The sequence below is a fragment of the Marmota marmota genome, unplaced genomic scaffold, assembly GCF_001458135.2.
Source record: "Marmota marmota marmota unplaced genomic scaffold, marMar, whole genome shotgun sequence".
Lineage (NCBI taxonomy): Eukaryota > Metazoa > Chordata > Mammalia > Rodentia > Sciuridae > Marmota > Marmota marmota.
Window position 1 is genome coordinate 23,979,805 of NW_026000221.1, and position 13,756 is coordinate 23,993,560.

A 13,756-nucleotide genomic window follows, 5' to 3' on the forward strand; every position below is an offset into this window, starting at 1 on the left:
CCCAACCACAGGGGGGGGGGGGGGGAAGAATACAAAGACAGAGAGAAATTACAACATAAGTCTCTTCCCTGATACAAGGGCCGTCAAAGGTTGCTTTACTCATAAGCAAAAGGGGAAAAGTAAAGCACACATTGCCTGAGGTTTTTTATTTTATTTTCTCGCCAAAAGAGATCGATGTTATGTTGCAGAACAGACAAAATGCATTGATTAAAGAAATTTTTCCGCAACACACACATGGATTTTACAATTCAAAAAAAAGCATAAAGATAACAAAGAATCATTTGTCTAAAATGATAATAATTTTGAGTAGTATATTCCCTGGAAGCAAAGTTGGTACATTCAGAAATGCCGTTTAGATTAAGTCTAATTCTATAGGATCCAAATGTGCACCAAACACTGCACTTTTTATGTTAAATTGCTGTTGAATTTGTTAACCCACAACTGATTTCCTGTGTTATGGAATCTTGGAGATTACAGCTAACTTGAAGCAACAGGGATAATTCTTGACAGTTAATGGTACATTTGTATGCATTTTCCTGAAAGGCTAGCATCTTGGGGCCTCAAAATGGCAGCTCAACATTGCCCCCTACTGTTTGCAACTTAAAAAAAAGGAGCTGGGCTGATACAGAGTAGGAATCTAACCAGCTAGGGCCAGTTCCACCCCGTACAACAAGTACCAGATGGCAGTGCACTAAAAGAGCCACAGAGCCCTAGACCTTTCCAATGATTATTCTCTTCTGTCTCTTCCAATAGCAAAAATAAATTATTATGAATTTGTTAAAAGTCATTTTGAAAGGCTTGAAGCAGTGCTTAAATTTAATTTAGAAGGACTATCCCTTTTATCTTGGCCCAAACCTTCACTCTGCTGATAATGATCACCCTGAGGCTTGCAGAGAAGAGGCACCAGGCCATTGATTTCCTACAGCACACTTAGGAATGCCACACCAACCGAAAGGAAACTAGCTCTGGAAAATTCCCAGGGTTGCTATTTCTTTTGGTATTTTTTACATGAGAGCTGTAAAATAAATAGAAGATAGTTTCTCTAATATGTCACCAACACCAAATACATACGTGTGTGTGTGTGTATCTCCTCTGTATGTATATATATATTTTTACACACACATGTATCTTTTAAATGAATTTATAGAGAACATCTCTCGTATGATCAAAGATCAAAGATTTTTAAAAACAAAAATAAGCTATAAAGTTACTTTTTTACAAAATCAATGAGTTCCTTTCTTATTTTCTCATTCTTAACATTTACAAATTACAACTTCAAAGTCAAGCTGATGTCTTAGAATTAAGGTTTAGCAGGTAAAGATTTTTTTTTATCTTTATTTTTTTATTTTAGTTGTAGACAGACACACAACCTTTATTTATTTATTTGTTTGTTTGTTTATTTATTTATCTATTTATCTATCAATCAGACCCAGTGTCTCACTTGTGCTAGGTAAGCCCTCTCCACCGAGTTACAACTCCAACCCAGGTAAAGATATTTTAAATTCATATGTAAATAGATGAAATCCAAGTTACACATTGGGAGTTTTAAAAAGGAAATTCCCTGGAACTGAAGTTGCATACATCCCGTAAAGAGAGCACATCCTCTAGCCAGGCTTCATTTAGAAACAGAACTAACTATGGAAATGTAGGTAAGGACCTTTCATCACCTCCAACTCAGTATTACAATGCTCAGTTTTGCACTGATTCAGGTCTTTGGAGAAATAATTTTTTGTGATATTGTTAATACACTAAAAGAATAATTACAACATCCCTTCCCCTTCCATAAAAAGGGCATGGTTTAAAGACTTGAGGTCCTAATTCTGACCCAATCTTTAATACTGGGGCCTTCATGGCTGAGATTTAACATTTTCATTATTATAAAATAGGGATTTGGATAGATTCTGTTAATTGTTCTTATCACAATACTAACAAATAAGAAGGTGGGAGGAAACTTAGCGGTGATGGATAAGTTTATAGCATGGATTATGACAACAGTTTCATGGGTATACATTTATCTCCAAACTTATCAGGCTGTATACATTGAATATGTACAGACTTTTTAATGTCAATAATACATCAATAAAGCAGTTAAGAACATAAAATAGGGATTAGCAATGGCTACCATTTCTGCAGATTAGTTTGTTGTTTTTGGCACATTTCAAATTTCGTGCAATGGTACTCTCTCCAGAATTTAGCAGGCTTTTATCACTTTTCCACTACATTTCGAATTCAACTGTTTGGAGCAGAACAGTGAAGACAGTGAAGGACAAGGACCTCAGAGTCAGCCTTCTTCAGTTCAAATCCCAGCTCACCCACCTATTAACTGCAGGGCCTTGAGAAAGTTACATAAGACTTTAGTCTCCTCACTCGTAAAAGTGGGAAAAAATAATACCTACCTTATGGGGTTGTCATATAAGTTAAATAAACTACAAAGAAAGTGTGTAGATAGTGTCTGATATTTAGCAAGCATCATCTAGGTGTCTGCTATTATTACGACTATTTCAAGGAAGACTTAATTAAGGGGCTTCAACTTGCCTTCCTGATATTTCTTACTCTCCCCCTGGTGTTCCTTGCTCAGTCCTTCATTTGTGATCTTGTTTCTACAGTTCCAAGAGCCTAATGTTCCTTCCCAGTGCCCTATCCCATCCCTCTCCTCCCCATCCAAGGTTCCCAAAAGTCACATCTGCAGTTGCAAAACAGTCCTAGCTCCCGTGGCCTGAATTTAACACTCCCTTGTCTGGACTGCGATTTTAGTTTTTTAAACTGTTTTATAGAATTTCATTTTGGCTAATGTAACCCCTGATGCCACTCATGTCTCTCTCCTTGTTAAATGCCTGGATCACAGTGGTGAGGAGCACCAGCTCTGGCGCCAGCCTGCCTGGGCTTCAGTCTTGCTCTGCCACTTACCCAGGGACCTTGAGAGGCAATTTTCTGAGCCTCGGTTTTCACAGCTATAAAGTAAGGCTCATAACAGAATTTGACACCACCTAGCGTTGGAAAAATTTTAAAAGTTGGTGCATGGACAACCCTTAGAATAGTGCCTGGTGTCTTAAAAATGCAAATGAACTTTAGATATGATTGTCATCACTGCTTCCCAGCACACCCCTGGCACAGAGCCTTCGATGCAGAATATACCCTAGGTCTGTTTATTAACTGAGCTGAGGTTGTATGAACAAAATCCTGGCTGGTCCCATCATCTTACCAAGAATAATCTAAGTCAATAATTTGGAATGATTAAATATGCACTTGCCTATGCAAATTAGAGAGCTCGGGATATGAACACACAGAATTCAAGAAAACGCGGCCCCAGACCTCAGCTACTTACCACACTCTCCATCTTCTTCCACAGTCCCTCCAGCTTTGACATGGGTTCACACCACCAGTCAGTGCACTTTCTGTATCGACTGCCTTGAAACCAGAACTGTCTCAGCCACTCAAACTCGACCTGGGGACCAGAAAGAGAAGGTGGCAGTTACGAATGTCCTTGTGATGGACAGACAAGGGCAGTGACTTCCTCACTCAATTTTCCTCTGGTCACTTAATAGCCATATGGTGAGAAAATGTGAGAAAAGCACAGCCTAGCCATTCCCAATATAACTTGGTTATCTCCAGAGTGTTTGTCCAAAGCCAAGAAAAGAGCAGTTTAAAGTTGAAGTCCTCGAAGGAAGACAGCCCTGCTCAGGCCAGGGAGGGGTTTTCAATCACACTTATAGTCAGATACTTAGTATCTGACTATTAAATAATTGATCTTAGTAGCTGACTAATACTAATAAGTGTATTAGTCAGATACTTAGAGTGAGGAAACTAAATCAATCAACAACAAATACTGAGATCATAAAGTATAAACAAACTGCACTATGTACAGGAAAGACATAATCAAAACAAAATGTTCTCTTTTAAAAAAAATATTTTTTAGTTGTCAATGGACTTTTAAAATATTCTCATTAAAACATGTTTATAAAGACAAGGGCACATACTAGCAGTATCAATTGTAAGTTTCTTAGATTTAAATAAAGAGCTTTCTTATGGGCTAGTAGAAATTGATGATAATCTCAGCCCAGATAACCAAACAATGTAAAATTAACTATGGAGGGATACAAAAAACCTACAAAGCTATTCAAATTGTCACTTGTCAACTCAGTAAGGACTAATGGCAACAGGGAAAAATTGGCAAAGATACCAATAATTTATTTCCCTTCTTATGAACTCACTACAGTGAACTTTTCTTGTTTGCTACCCTTAGCATTCTTCCGACTAATCTAGCAGAAACTTGGTATTCTCTTGGTAATCCATCACCATCCATTCCTCGGTCCATGTGACCTAGGTAGAGCTCTGGTACCAACACTAGGGGCAGAAGTGACAACCCAAGTATAAGACAATCAGCCTATCCCATTTCTCTAGACACAAAACTGGATTTAGGAAGAACAGTAACATGTTCTGATGACCAGAAAGGGTCACAAGATTGTCAGAGGATACAGGAAGAAGACTCTATAATAGTCATCCTGCCCTCAAAAGAAGAGTGGAGTCAACACAGAAGGAGACAGCTACAAGATGAAAAGTTAAAAACCAGGTCCTGATGACCCCAACTGACTCTTGATCAAGCCATTCCTGAAGATGTAAGCCAATTCAGGTTCACCATTCTTTCCCTTGCAACTGAAATAACCCCAACATACACAGATGAGAAGCTGAGTAACGATTCAGAAGCTTAACCAATCATTTCCTATCTATGTTCCAAGTCTCCTAGTACCCATCTTCATCTTAAAAATCAAATTGTACCATCAAAGTATAACACCATTTAGTCTAAAAACTTTTTACCTCTACCCTCTAAAGAAATGTGCAGCAATCACAGTTCTGTGCTGGATCCTCTGGTTTTGCTATGGCGATTGTATTCCATGCACAGGTGCCCAGCCATTACAATTGTCACCTGTTACCACAAAGAATTTTTTTGTTTGTTTATCCACATTGAACTTTCATGAAGCAAACAAAAGCAACTTGTAAAGGTTGGACAATGGTAAAAATGGCTCACAGTAAGTAACCTGAGAACACCCAGGAATATGAAAAGGTTTTAGTTTACATTAACTAAATGTTTGTTTGATATGTAGAACTGATTTCAGTTAAAGCTGTTTAAACAAAACAAAACAAAAAAGGAATGTAGACAATATTAAGACAACAGTTGCTACACCTAATCTGTGGCATTGAAAGACAGTGGTTAACAGAAGTGAACTTGAGTGCTTTGAAAGGAGAACGAGTATAAACACAGTTTAACTTCAGCGAAGATAACTTCAGCGAAGATACAAGCTTAACAATATTTATTACAAGGGGAAAAATGAGCTCTTTTCAAAGAGTTTCACATGAAATTTGTTCACACTATCAGAACAGCCTGTCAGCAATGCATCAAACCCCGTGTTGCCGAGAGCTGACAAGACCTTCCAGCCTTTGGGCTGTTTATTTCCACCGAAGAGGGCAAAATACACAAACCCTGGCAACCACGGTATCCCAGGAAATCCAACACATTATCACATATAATCAGGTCATTTAGCCTATCAGGGTTCACTAGAACCTGGATTTCAATAAATCAAAATTCAGAAGCAAGGAGAAGGGCCTATCTGGCCACTCTGTCACTAGACAGGAAAGCAAAGAAAAAGACCTGTCCCTTTGACTGGATAGTGCCTTCATCTTCCTCTCATCTACCTCCCTGTTTTTTGGGGCAGATCCTGTCATGGTTAAGAATGAGAGCTCTGGAGTCAGTTCAAAACTGGGCTCCACTACAGATGACCTATGCCATCCGCAGAGGAGGGATAATTACATAAGAACCGCACAGGTTTGTGGTGAGGACTAGCTGGGTTAATAAGGAACTGTCTACTGAGTGCCAGGTCCTTGCTGGAAGCAAAGAATACAAACTCAACAAGAGCACAAGCCCTACAACCGATCGCTGGCAAGTGTCTCATAATCTGATGAGATTTTCTGAGCAGGAGAAGTTTCCACATTGATGTCAACTCTGATCCGCCCCTTCCCCTGGTGCCAATGAAAGAATTCAACACTGGGGACCTACTCCCAACAGAGCTTTACTCACGATTTGAAGGGCTGCCCACGAGATACAATCTTTGTGGACACCGAATCCATTGGCATGAATTTTATTCCACACCATGACCTGACTTTTTCACTTCAATGTTGTGGGCAAAAAAAATTTTTACAGGATTTTAATTGAATGCCACTCTTACCAGTTCCCCCACTGCCAAGAGGAGTAATTGCTTTTTTTATTCCTTCTTAAAATCATGTAAAGAAGCAAAAAATATTTCCAGTTGATTCAGAGTTTGAATTAAGAAAATGGTGGGAGTATGGATTAGGGCCAGGGTTGCTGCCTCGCATGGATGAGGCCCTGGGTTTGATCCCAGTTGCCCCCTAAACTTGGGGATAGAAAGGCGAGCTGCAGGGTGGACTTTACACAAAACTAGAAACACAGGACTTAGAATTCAGTGGAAGCCTTATTACTTTGGACTAAGAAAAAAAAAATCAAAACTAACCATAGTGACTGACTCATGAAAGTTTCTAACCATGACAGGGCCAGGGTCTTTTCCCTCCTCCTGAGTACAGTCCCCCCAAGGAGGCCTGCAGCTAACAGAGCAGAAACAAGAGACAAGTTGTCAGGAGGGCAAACACTGACTGGGGGCCCAGAAACACTCCGTGGTGATAGGGGTCCCTGAAGACAAGAACAAGAGGAGACAACTTTCCAGGTGCAGTCTTCTTTATGCTTAGAAACCAAACTCCCTGATTTCTGACATGCACTTAATGAAGGGTCCCTATTATCTAATCTTTTGAGCACTTACAATATGAGGAACTTAAAGCCCGCAGGCATCAGGAAGAAGATTAACGGTCGGGAGACCATGCAGAATCTTGGAGGGGCTTCTAGGTCTCCAGAGAAAAATGAAAACATGTTCACAGTAGATTAAGGTTCACAGCTGTGACCCAGAAAACCATCTCTGTAACCCTCTTACCTGTACCTGCCTTCTCCACGGACTAGTCAAAAAAGAGATCGACCAAGAAAAGCTTTTCTCCCAGAAATACCCAGAGAAACAAACAGGATCTATCACCTGCCTGAACCTCTGTCACCAGGTACTTGGGGAATAAAGCTTGTAAGACTCTAAAATCCTAGTTCTAGGATGCTAGCTGTAACACCAAACAGTTGGAAATAATCTCCCGCACTCCTACAGGTGAGCAAATACCACCGGCTTTTCTTCTACCACCTTTGTACAGACTATTGATCATAGCTGCCTCATGAGATACGTGAACATGCCCCTTAGAGCTGATATCTCTCTGTAACAACCGAAATAAGCTATTTCACTGAGGAAGAAACGAGGCCAGGGAGATATGCTAAGGTGCAATCTACAAAGAGGTACCCTATTCAGACCCTAGCACCACAGCTATAAGGAAGACGCAGGTCTGATCAGAAGGACAGAAGAGCCAAACAAACCCACCAAACAGGATGTCTCCCAGGAGAAACTTACTAGAAGAGACTGATTCCACATTTTACTGTTTTTAAGAACGAGAACAAACAATTTAATAACACAGAGGGAGATTATGCTTATACATGAACATGAATCTTTCCCAAGCATCTTAAAGTAGAAAAAAAAAATCTAAAAGGTACTCAGTTCCTGGGCCTAAACTTCCCAAATTGCTAAGTTAGAAACCATCCTAGACAAGGAAAACAAGCCACTCTTAAAGCCAGACAGCCTGAAAGCACATAGCATTTAAAATCATGGGCTTCTCACCCTATTATTAGTACGGCAAAGGTTTGTGGCTTTGAAGAAAGAAGAAAGCAAATAAGAAGAAACTGAGTAACTATTATGGACATTGGCACTTTTGTTTAACATCAGAACACAGTACAGAGAAGACGTGGGGGTACTCGATCCCAGGCCAACCTGTATGGCAAAAGAATACTATCTGCCAAAGCATCCTGACATATGGAATTGATTCTTAAGGAAGGAGTTGACCTTGAAGAATTGAAGATGGAGGGTGGGGGTGGCAAACGCTGGCACACGTGATACTGAGACTCAAGATTTCTCTCCATTTAATCCCAGGCTGGTCTCAAGGAACTAAGATTGCTGCTACATCTGTGCCCCCCCTCCCTGACATATACAATGTCAAAAACAGCCCGTCACTTTCTGAAGCAGATGGATTCAGATGACTATATTCTACTGTGAGATAAACAGTGTGATTTTGTAGATTTTCTTTGCCCACAGATGATAACAAAACATCACAGTCAGAGAAGATGGGAAAGGAGAGCAAAACAGAACAGCCTATATGCCCGTTAAAGACAGCACCCGATCTGCTAATCTGACTCCCAAAATTGTGAGATCTTTACAGAAGGAAATAACTGAATTTCCAGATGAGAATTTTTACACAATGGAAAAAGACATAATTTGGCTCCCAGATATAATTCAGTGAGGTCACGAGCCCAATAGATGTTTATCTTTTCAGCAATTCTAGCTATCAGCAATGTCTCCAGCCAGGATTGATGGTAGGGAAAGTAGGACCCTTATTAGGCACAATTAAGAAAAGAAAGTCAGCTTTCCATTGCAAGGGGTTACTATTCCCCTCGAAGGAAGAACTTCTTCGCCTTTGGTTCTGGAAAGTTTGATAGTGTTTCACAAAATTTTTAAGATATTAAAAAGATATATGTCAGTGTGGGTGCAGACACTGTTTATCTTCTGTTCCAATCCCTTCAATGACTCCTAACTTTCCTCCAGTGAAAAGAAAAGCCCCATCCTAGGGTCCTCCGAGGACCTTGACAATCTGCTCTTCCTCAGTCTCTTGACACTCTACCTGTGACCTCATCTCCTTCTGGAAGCCTCATTGCCTGCACTCACACTCTCTCACTACTCCACGAACACCAAGCTCTGCCTCACCCATGGCCTTTGCAGTGGAGGTTCTCTCTGGAATGCTCTTCACCAGGGTGATCATTTGGATCTGGGATGTCCCCCAGAGGCTCATGTGTTGAAAGAATTGGTCCCCAGTTGGTGGTGCTACTGGTAGGTGGTGGAAACAGGAGTCAGGTCTAGTTGGAGGAGGCTTGTCACCGGGGGTATACCCTGGAGAGTTATGTCTTATCCCAACCCCTTTATTTCTCTTTCTCTCTCTGCTTCCTGGCTGCCATTAGGTGAGTAGCTTTCTTTGACCACACCCTGCCATGATGTTCTGCTTTGCTTTAGGCCCAAAGCAATGGAGCCAGGCGACAATGGACTGAAACCATGATATAAAATAAACCTTTCCTGCTTTAAGTTGTTTTTCTCGGTATTTTGTTACAGCAAAGGAAAACTGATTAACACATCTAGATATCTTCATAGCTTACTCCCTCACCTTCTTCAAGTAGCTACTCAAAGGACATTCTATTTTAACAGGGATGCCCCTTAGTTCTCTCAGTCCCCTTTAACTTGCTCTGTTGATTGGTTTGTTTCAGTAGCACTTAGCAACTTCTAACATCATTTACCAATGTATTGTTTATTGTTCATGGAGATTGCCCTATACTGGTATCTTTTTTCTTTACCAGTACATCCCAGAAGAATGTCCGGCATATGCTCAGTCAGTATTTATTGAATGGATGAATGAAAACACTTATATTACCAATTCTATCCGATCCTGATTATATTAGAGAAAATCTCAGATTGACAATAGTCTTCAATAATTCTTTACCACTTGTTAATTCTTTTGACAGTTTTTTTTTAAATATTTATTTTGTAGTTGTAGGTGGACATGTGTCTTTATTTTGCTTTATATGGTGCTGAGGATTGAACCCAGTACCTCACACATGTTAGGCGAGCGCTCTACGTCAGAGCTACAACCCCAAACCATTGACAGTTTTTTTTAAAGGCATAATTTACCCATCATAAAATTCACTTAATTGAAGGGTGGAATTAAATAATTTTTTAAAAATTTAAGAAATCATGAAACCATTGCCACTTATCTCCTTTCTTTCCTGAAGAAAGGAGACCTTAGCCTCAGAGTCTTCTCCAGGCAAGGGTACTTACTAGAATATAATATCATCACTCTTTTTTCATTGGATCTTCTTACTCTGCTACTTTTTTGACTAGTCATGCTGGGTTTCCACTAAAGTAGCAATATAAATTTTCCCCTTTTTAAAGAACATAATTTTTGTAACAAATGAGTTGGCTTAAAGAAAACTACTAGTTAACAATATACGTGAGCCAAAGATAAAGTAAAAATTGGAAGAATAGTAAATTTGTGAAACATTAATGAATGCGATCAAGACCTGAGGGTCTCATAGACTGCTGAAATGCACCTAATTTCATAAATAAAAGGAAAAGCACAGTCACTAGTACTTCTGCATGTGTTGTGAGCAAGGCACTGACTGACTGTCCTGTGTTTCAGATACTCACTGCAAGGAGCTTGTACAGTGAAGGGCCTTGGAAGAGAGCAATAGCTTCTCCTCCCATGAGAACAAGGGGAAGGTATGCTTACAGACTTGAAAAGTGAGACACTATCTCCATCTGGAGCTAAGGACAAGCCTGCTGACTACCCACCAGGAAAAAGGCAGGTTCCCTTAGTTCAAGGGTCCTCTCTTATAATGCAGCTCCTCCCAGTAAACATATTATCTGGCCCACATTGCATCACCCTATGGAAATAAGAGGCTTAGAGAATGCTGTGGTCTGAATGCTGCTGTTCCCCTCAAATTCTTATATTGAAATCCTAACTCCCAAGATGGTGGTATAAAGAGATGGGCCTTGGGGAGGTTCAGGAGGGCTGAGCCCTCATGAATGGATCTAGTGCACCTACAAAAGATGATCAAGGGGGCTTGTTTGTACCACATGAAGACAGTGAGATGGGACCATCTATGTACCAGGAAATATACCCTCATCAGACACTAAAACTGCCAGTACTTGATCTTGGACTCCCACACTGTGAAGATAAATGCCTGTTGTTTAGAAGCTACCCAGTTTATCGGATTTTGCCCAAAGACTAGGAACTAGCACAAAAATGTTGATAGTCTTGCTACTCCCATTGTTGTCATAACCTGTCCTTCACCTTTGACTTCAGAGACTGCTGTCTCATACAGCATGACACTGTGGCAGATCAACTTGTTAGCTTGCAAAGAGGGTAGAATCTCAGACCCTTCCCAGTTCTTGAAAGTACTCTACTCACCTCATTGTGAATTTCTTCTCCTTGTTTCAAAATGGCAGGCTCAAAGGATTTCAAAGAGACATCGCCATTCTCCAGGTCATCACGGATATTCTGCAGAGCCACCTGGGAGCGCTGTAAAATATAATCCAAGGTTCCCGTGGAGCACTGCCAAGACAGAACCAGCAAGGGAGAGTATGAGAGAAATTCAAGGCTGCCATGCCACTCTTCCTATCACTGTTCACATCTCTTTTCTGTGCATTCGTCTGTCATCCCCAGACTCCTTCACCCAAGAGTTAATACAGTGACCTCCTCACTGGACCCATCGCTGCCAGCATGGCCTTGCCCTGGCCACTTGGCATACAGGTTTTCTTTTAGCATGTGGGTCTTCTATCTCTAACTAAACAGTAAGTATCCTGAGACTAAGGCCTTCTGTATATACATATTTTTTTCTACATATACTATAGCATCTAGAACTGAGTCCTAAATGTGGGAGAAAAGCAACAATTATTGAACAAATAACTACTTAATCAACAAGTCAAGGACATTGATTTTATCTCAAGTGTCATGACTCTAACAATGAGAAAGAAAGGTACCCAGGCTGTAGAACTGATTCAAAAACATGAAATAGAATAGTTATGGCAGGAAAAAAATTGAACTTATAAATAGAAGGCAAAGAAATTTATTACCCTTTTCTACAAAAAACATATACTAGCAGTTGAGGTCCTTAGCAGTACACATTCAAATAATGGAGAATATGTGGTTCATGCCCTCAAAGCACATTCAAAGGCAGAACTTAGTACTTGAGTATCAGCAAGGACACTGATAACTAGTTCATCCCTCTCTGAGTCTGAGGGTACAAAACAGAGGTCAAATGGACAAACTCCTCTGAATGATCATGTGTCAGAAAAGAAGAGGGTACAGATGGAGTATGCTTCCATTTATTTTGATAATGAAAGGATTTCCTACAATGATAAAAAAAACAAGCACTATATATATCTATATCTGTTAGACACAATGAGGGAAATGTATCCCTAAAATATTTTTATTTTTGTATTTATAAATTAAACTGAGCCCTTAGAAATAACTTTGAAGGCCAATCTTCTGGTATAAATATTCTCTGCACAGTTGCTGCCATTTTATATAATATGACATCGACAAGCCTGGGAAAATCAAATTTCAGAGCCAAAAAAACAGATGCTTGACTTAATATACATTTTAATATGACGACCCCAAAGAGCTGAGAGCACAAGGGCGGGCATCTCCATTTTCTACAAAGAAAAAAAAACAAAGAATAGAGGTGAATTACCAATCACTTTTATCCCACAGGCCTACTGCCACAACATATTTTTAAATGACTTTCTAGAAAGTTATTCTACTTCCACCTTTACTTGCCCAACCTACATAAGAGGTTATTAATTGCACAGCCATTTATCATAGCCAAAGATGGGAAAAGATCTATATATTCCACCAAAGGGGAACCAGTAAAGGCTGGGATTGTGGTTCAGTGATAGAGCACTTGCCTAGCACGTGTGGGGTACTGGATTCGATCCTCAGAACCACATAAAATAAATAAAATAAAGGTATTATGCCCATCTATAACTACAAAAATTTTTAAAAAGGGGGGGCAATTAAATGCACTATAATATAACCTTATTTGCAGCCAATTTTTTTTTTCCTGGTGCAAAGACTTTTATTTGGTATAAAGAATTTATGATGCTCTCTTTCTGCGGACTCTCTCAGAGGAGCCCTCACAGCGACCCCAAAGAAAAAGGTATTTGTGTCTCTTGTGTGGTTATTTTGCGCAGCCCAGTTAGCCCAGTTCAACTGGAGTGACCCATGAGCCTTTTAGTCGCCAGAACAGAAACCCGGCATGTGACAAAATTTTCCAATTAAAAATAATCATTTTAGGAAGGAAGATGGCGGCGAGGGGAGTGCATTGCCCCCGTGTGCTGCTTCACTGTGTGGGAGTATGACAAGTCAGGACGGCTAAAGGATATCTTGTTAGGAATTTCCAGCAATAGTGGGGTGCTCCGGAACCTGGAGGAAGGATTTCCATCGCACGAGGATCGGCTACGGGGACTCAAACGCGAGAGGTTTGTCGCACGGAGGGTAACACTGCTTATTCAGCAAATCGCCCCGCAGCTAGAGTCTGCAGCGCGCGCTGGGAAACGAAGAGATAGCGACGCAGGGATACAGCGCTGCAGTTTCTGCCAGCCGTGCAAGCACCATACTCAGGGCTGAATTCTGGGTTCGAGACGGGGGAAGGAAGCGGTCCATCTCGGTTCTCCACACCGGTCAGACCACAGAGGAGGCCAGCAGCCACCAAGTTGGAAAGCTGACGTCACCTTCCCTGTTTTTGACTGACCGCAGCTCATTCAGCCATAGAACAGGTAATTTCAGGCTGCAATTCGCCTGCGGCTTGCAGACAGATTGCTAGGGTTCAGTGCCTGGGTGCTTCATAGAACCTGATCTTATCAGAGCGAACACCCAGCGCGGGGCGGCCGAGTTCCGGCTCCCGGAACCGTCCCAGAACCGCCCTGGCCCAGGGCTGCGGAGCCTGCGGAGGCTGCTTCTTGGACCCTGCTCCTATCAGAGCATACACCAAGCACTAAGCGGCCGA

The 13,756-nt window shown here is 40.9% G+C and overlaps 1 protein-coding gene across 3 annotated transcripts in view; it reads right to left on the reverse strand.

The window, feature by feature from the left end:
- The window catches only part of Fto (FTO alpha-ketoglutarate dependent dioxygenase), a 371,520-nt gene that overhangs the window by 189,642 nt on the left and 168,122 nt on the right, over window positions 1-13,756 (reverse strand). For 2 of the 3 annotated variants that reach the window (XM_015488487.2, XM_048792184.1), the window contains exons 6-7: window positions 11,158-11,301; window positions 3,326-3,445 (exon numbers count right to left, since the gene is read on the reverse strand). In XM_015488487.2, coding sequence (XP_015343973.1) covers window positions 3,326-3,445; window positions 11,158-11,301 — 264 coding nt within the window. Of the gene's footprint in view, window positions 1-1,882; window positions 2,333-3,325; window positions 3,446-11,157; window positions 11,302-13,756 lie in introns of those variants that run through there. The other variant, XM_048792185.1, reaches the window with a different exon arrangement.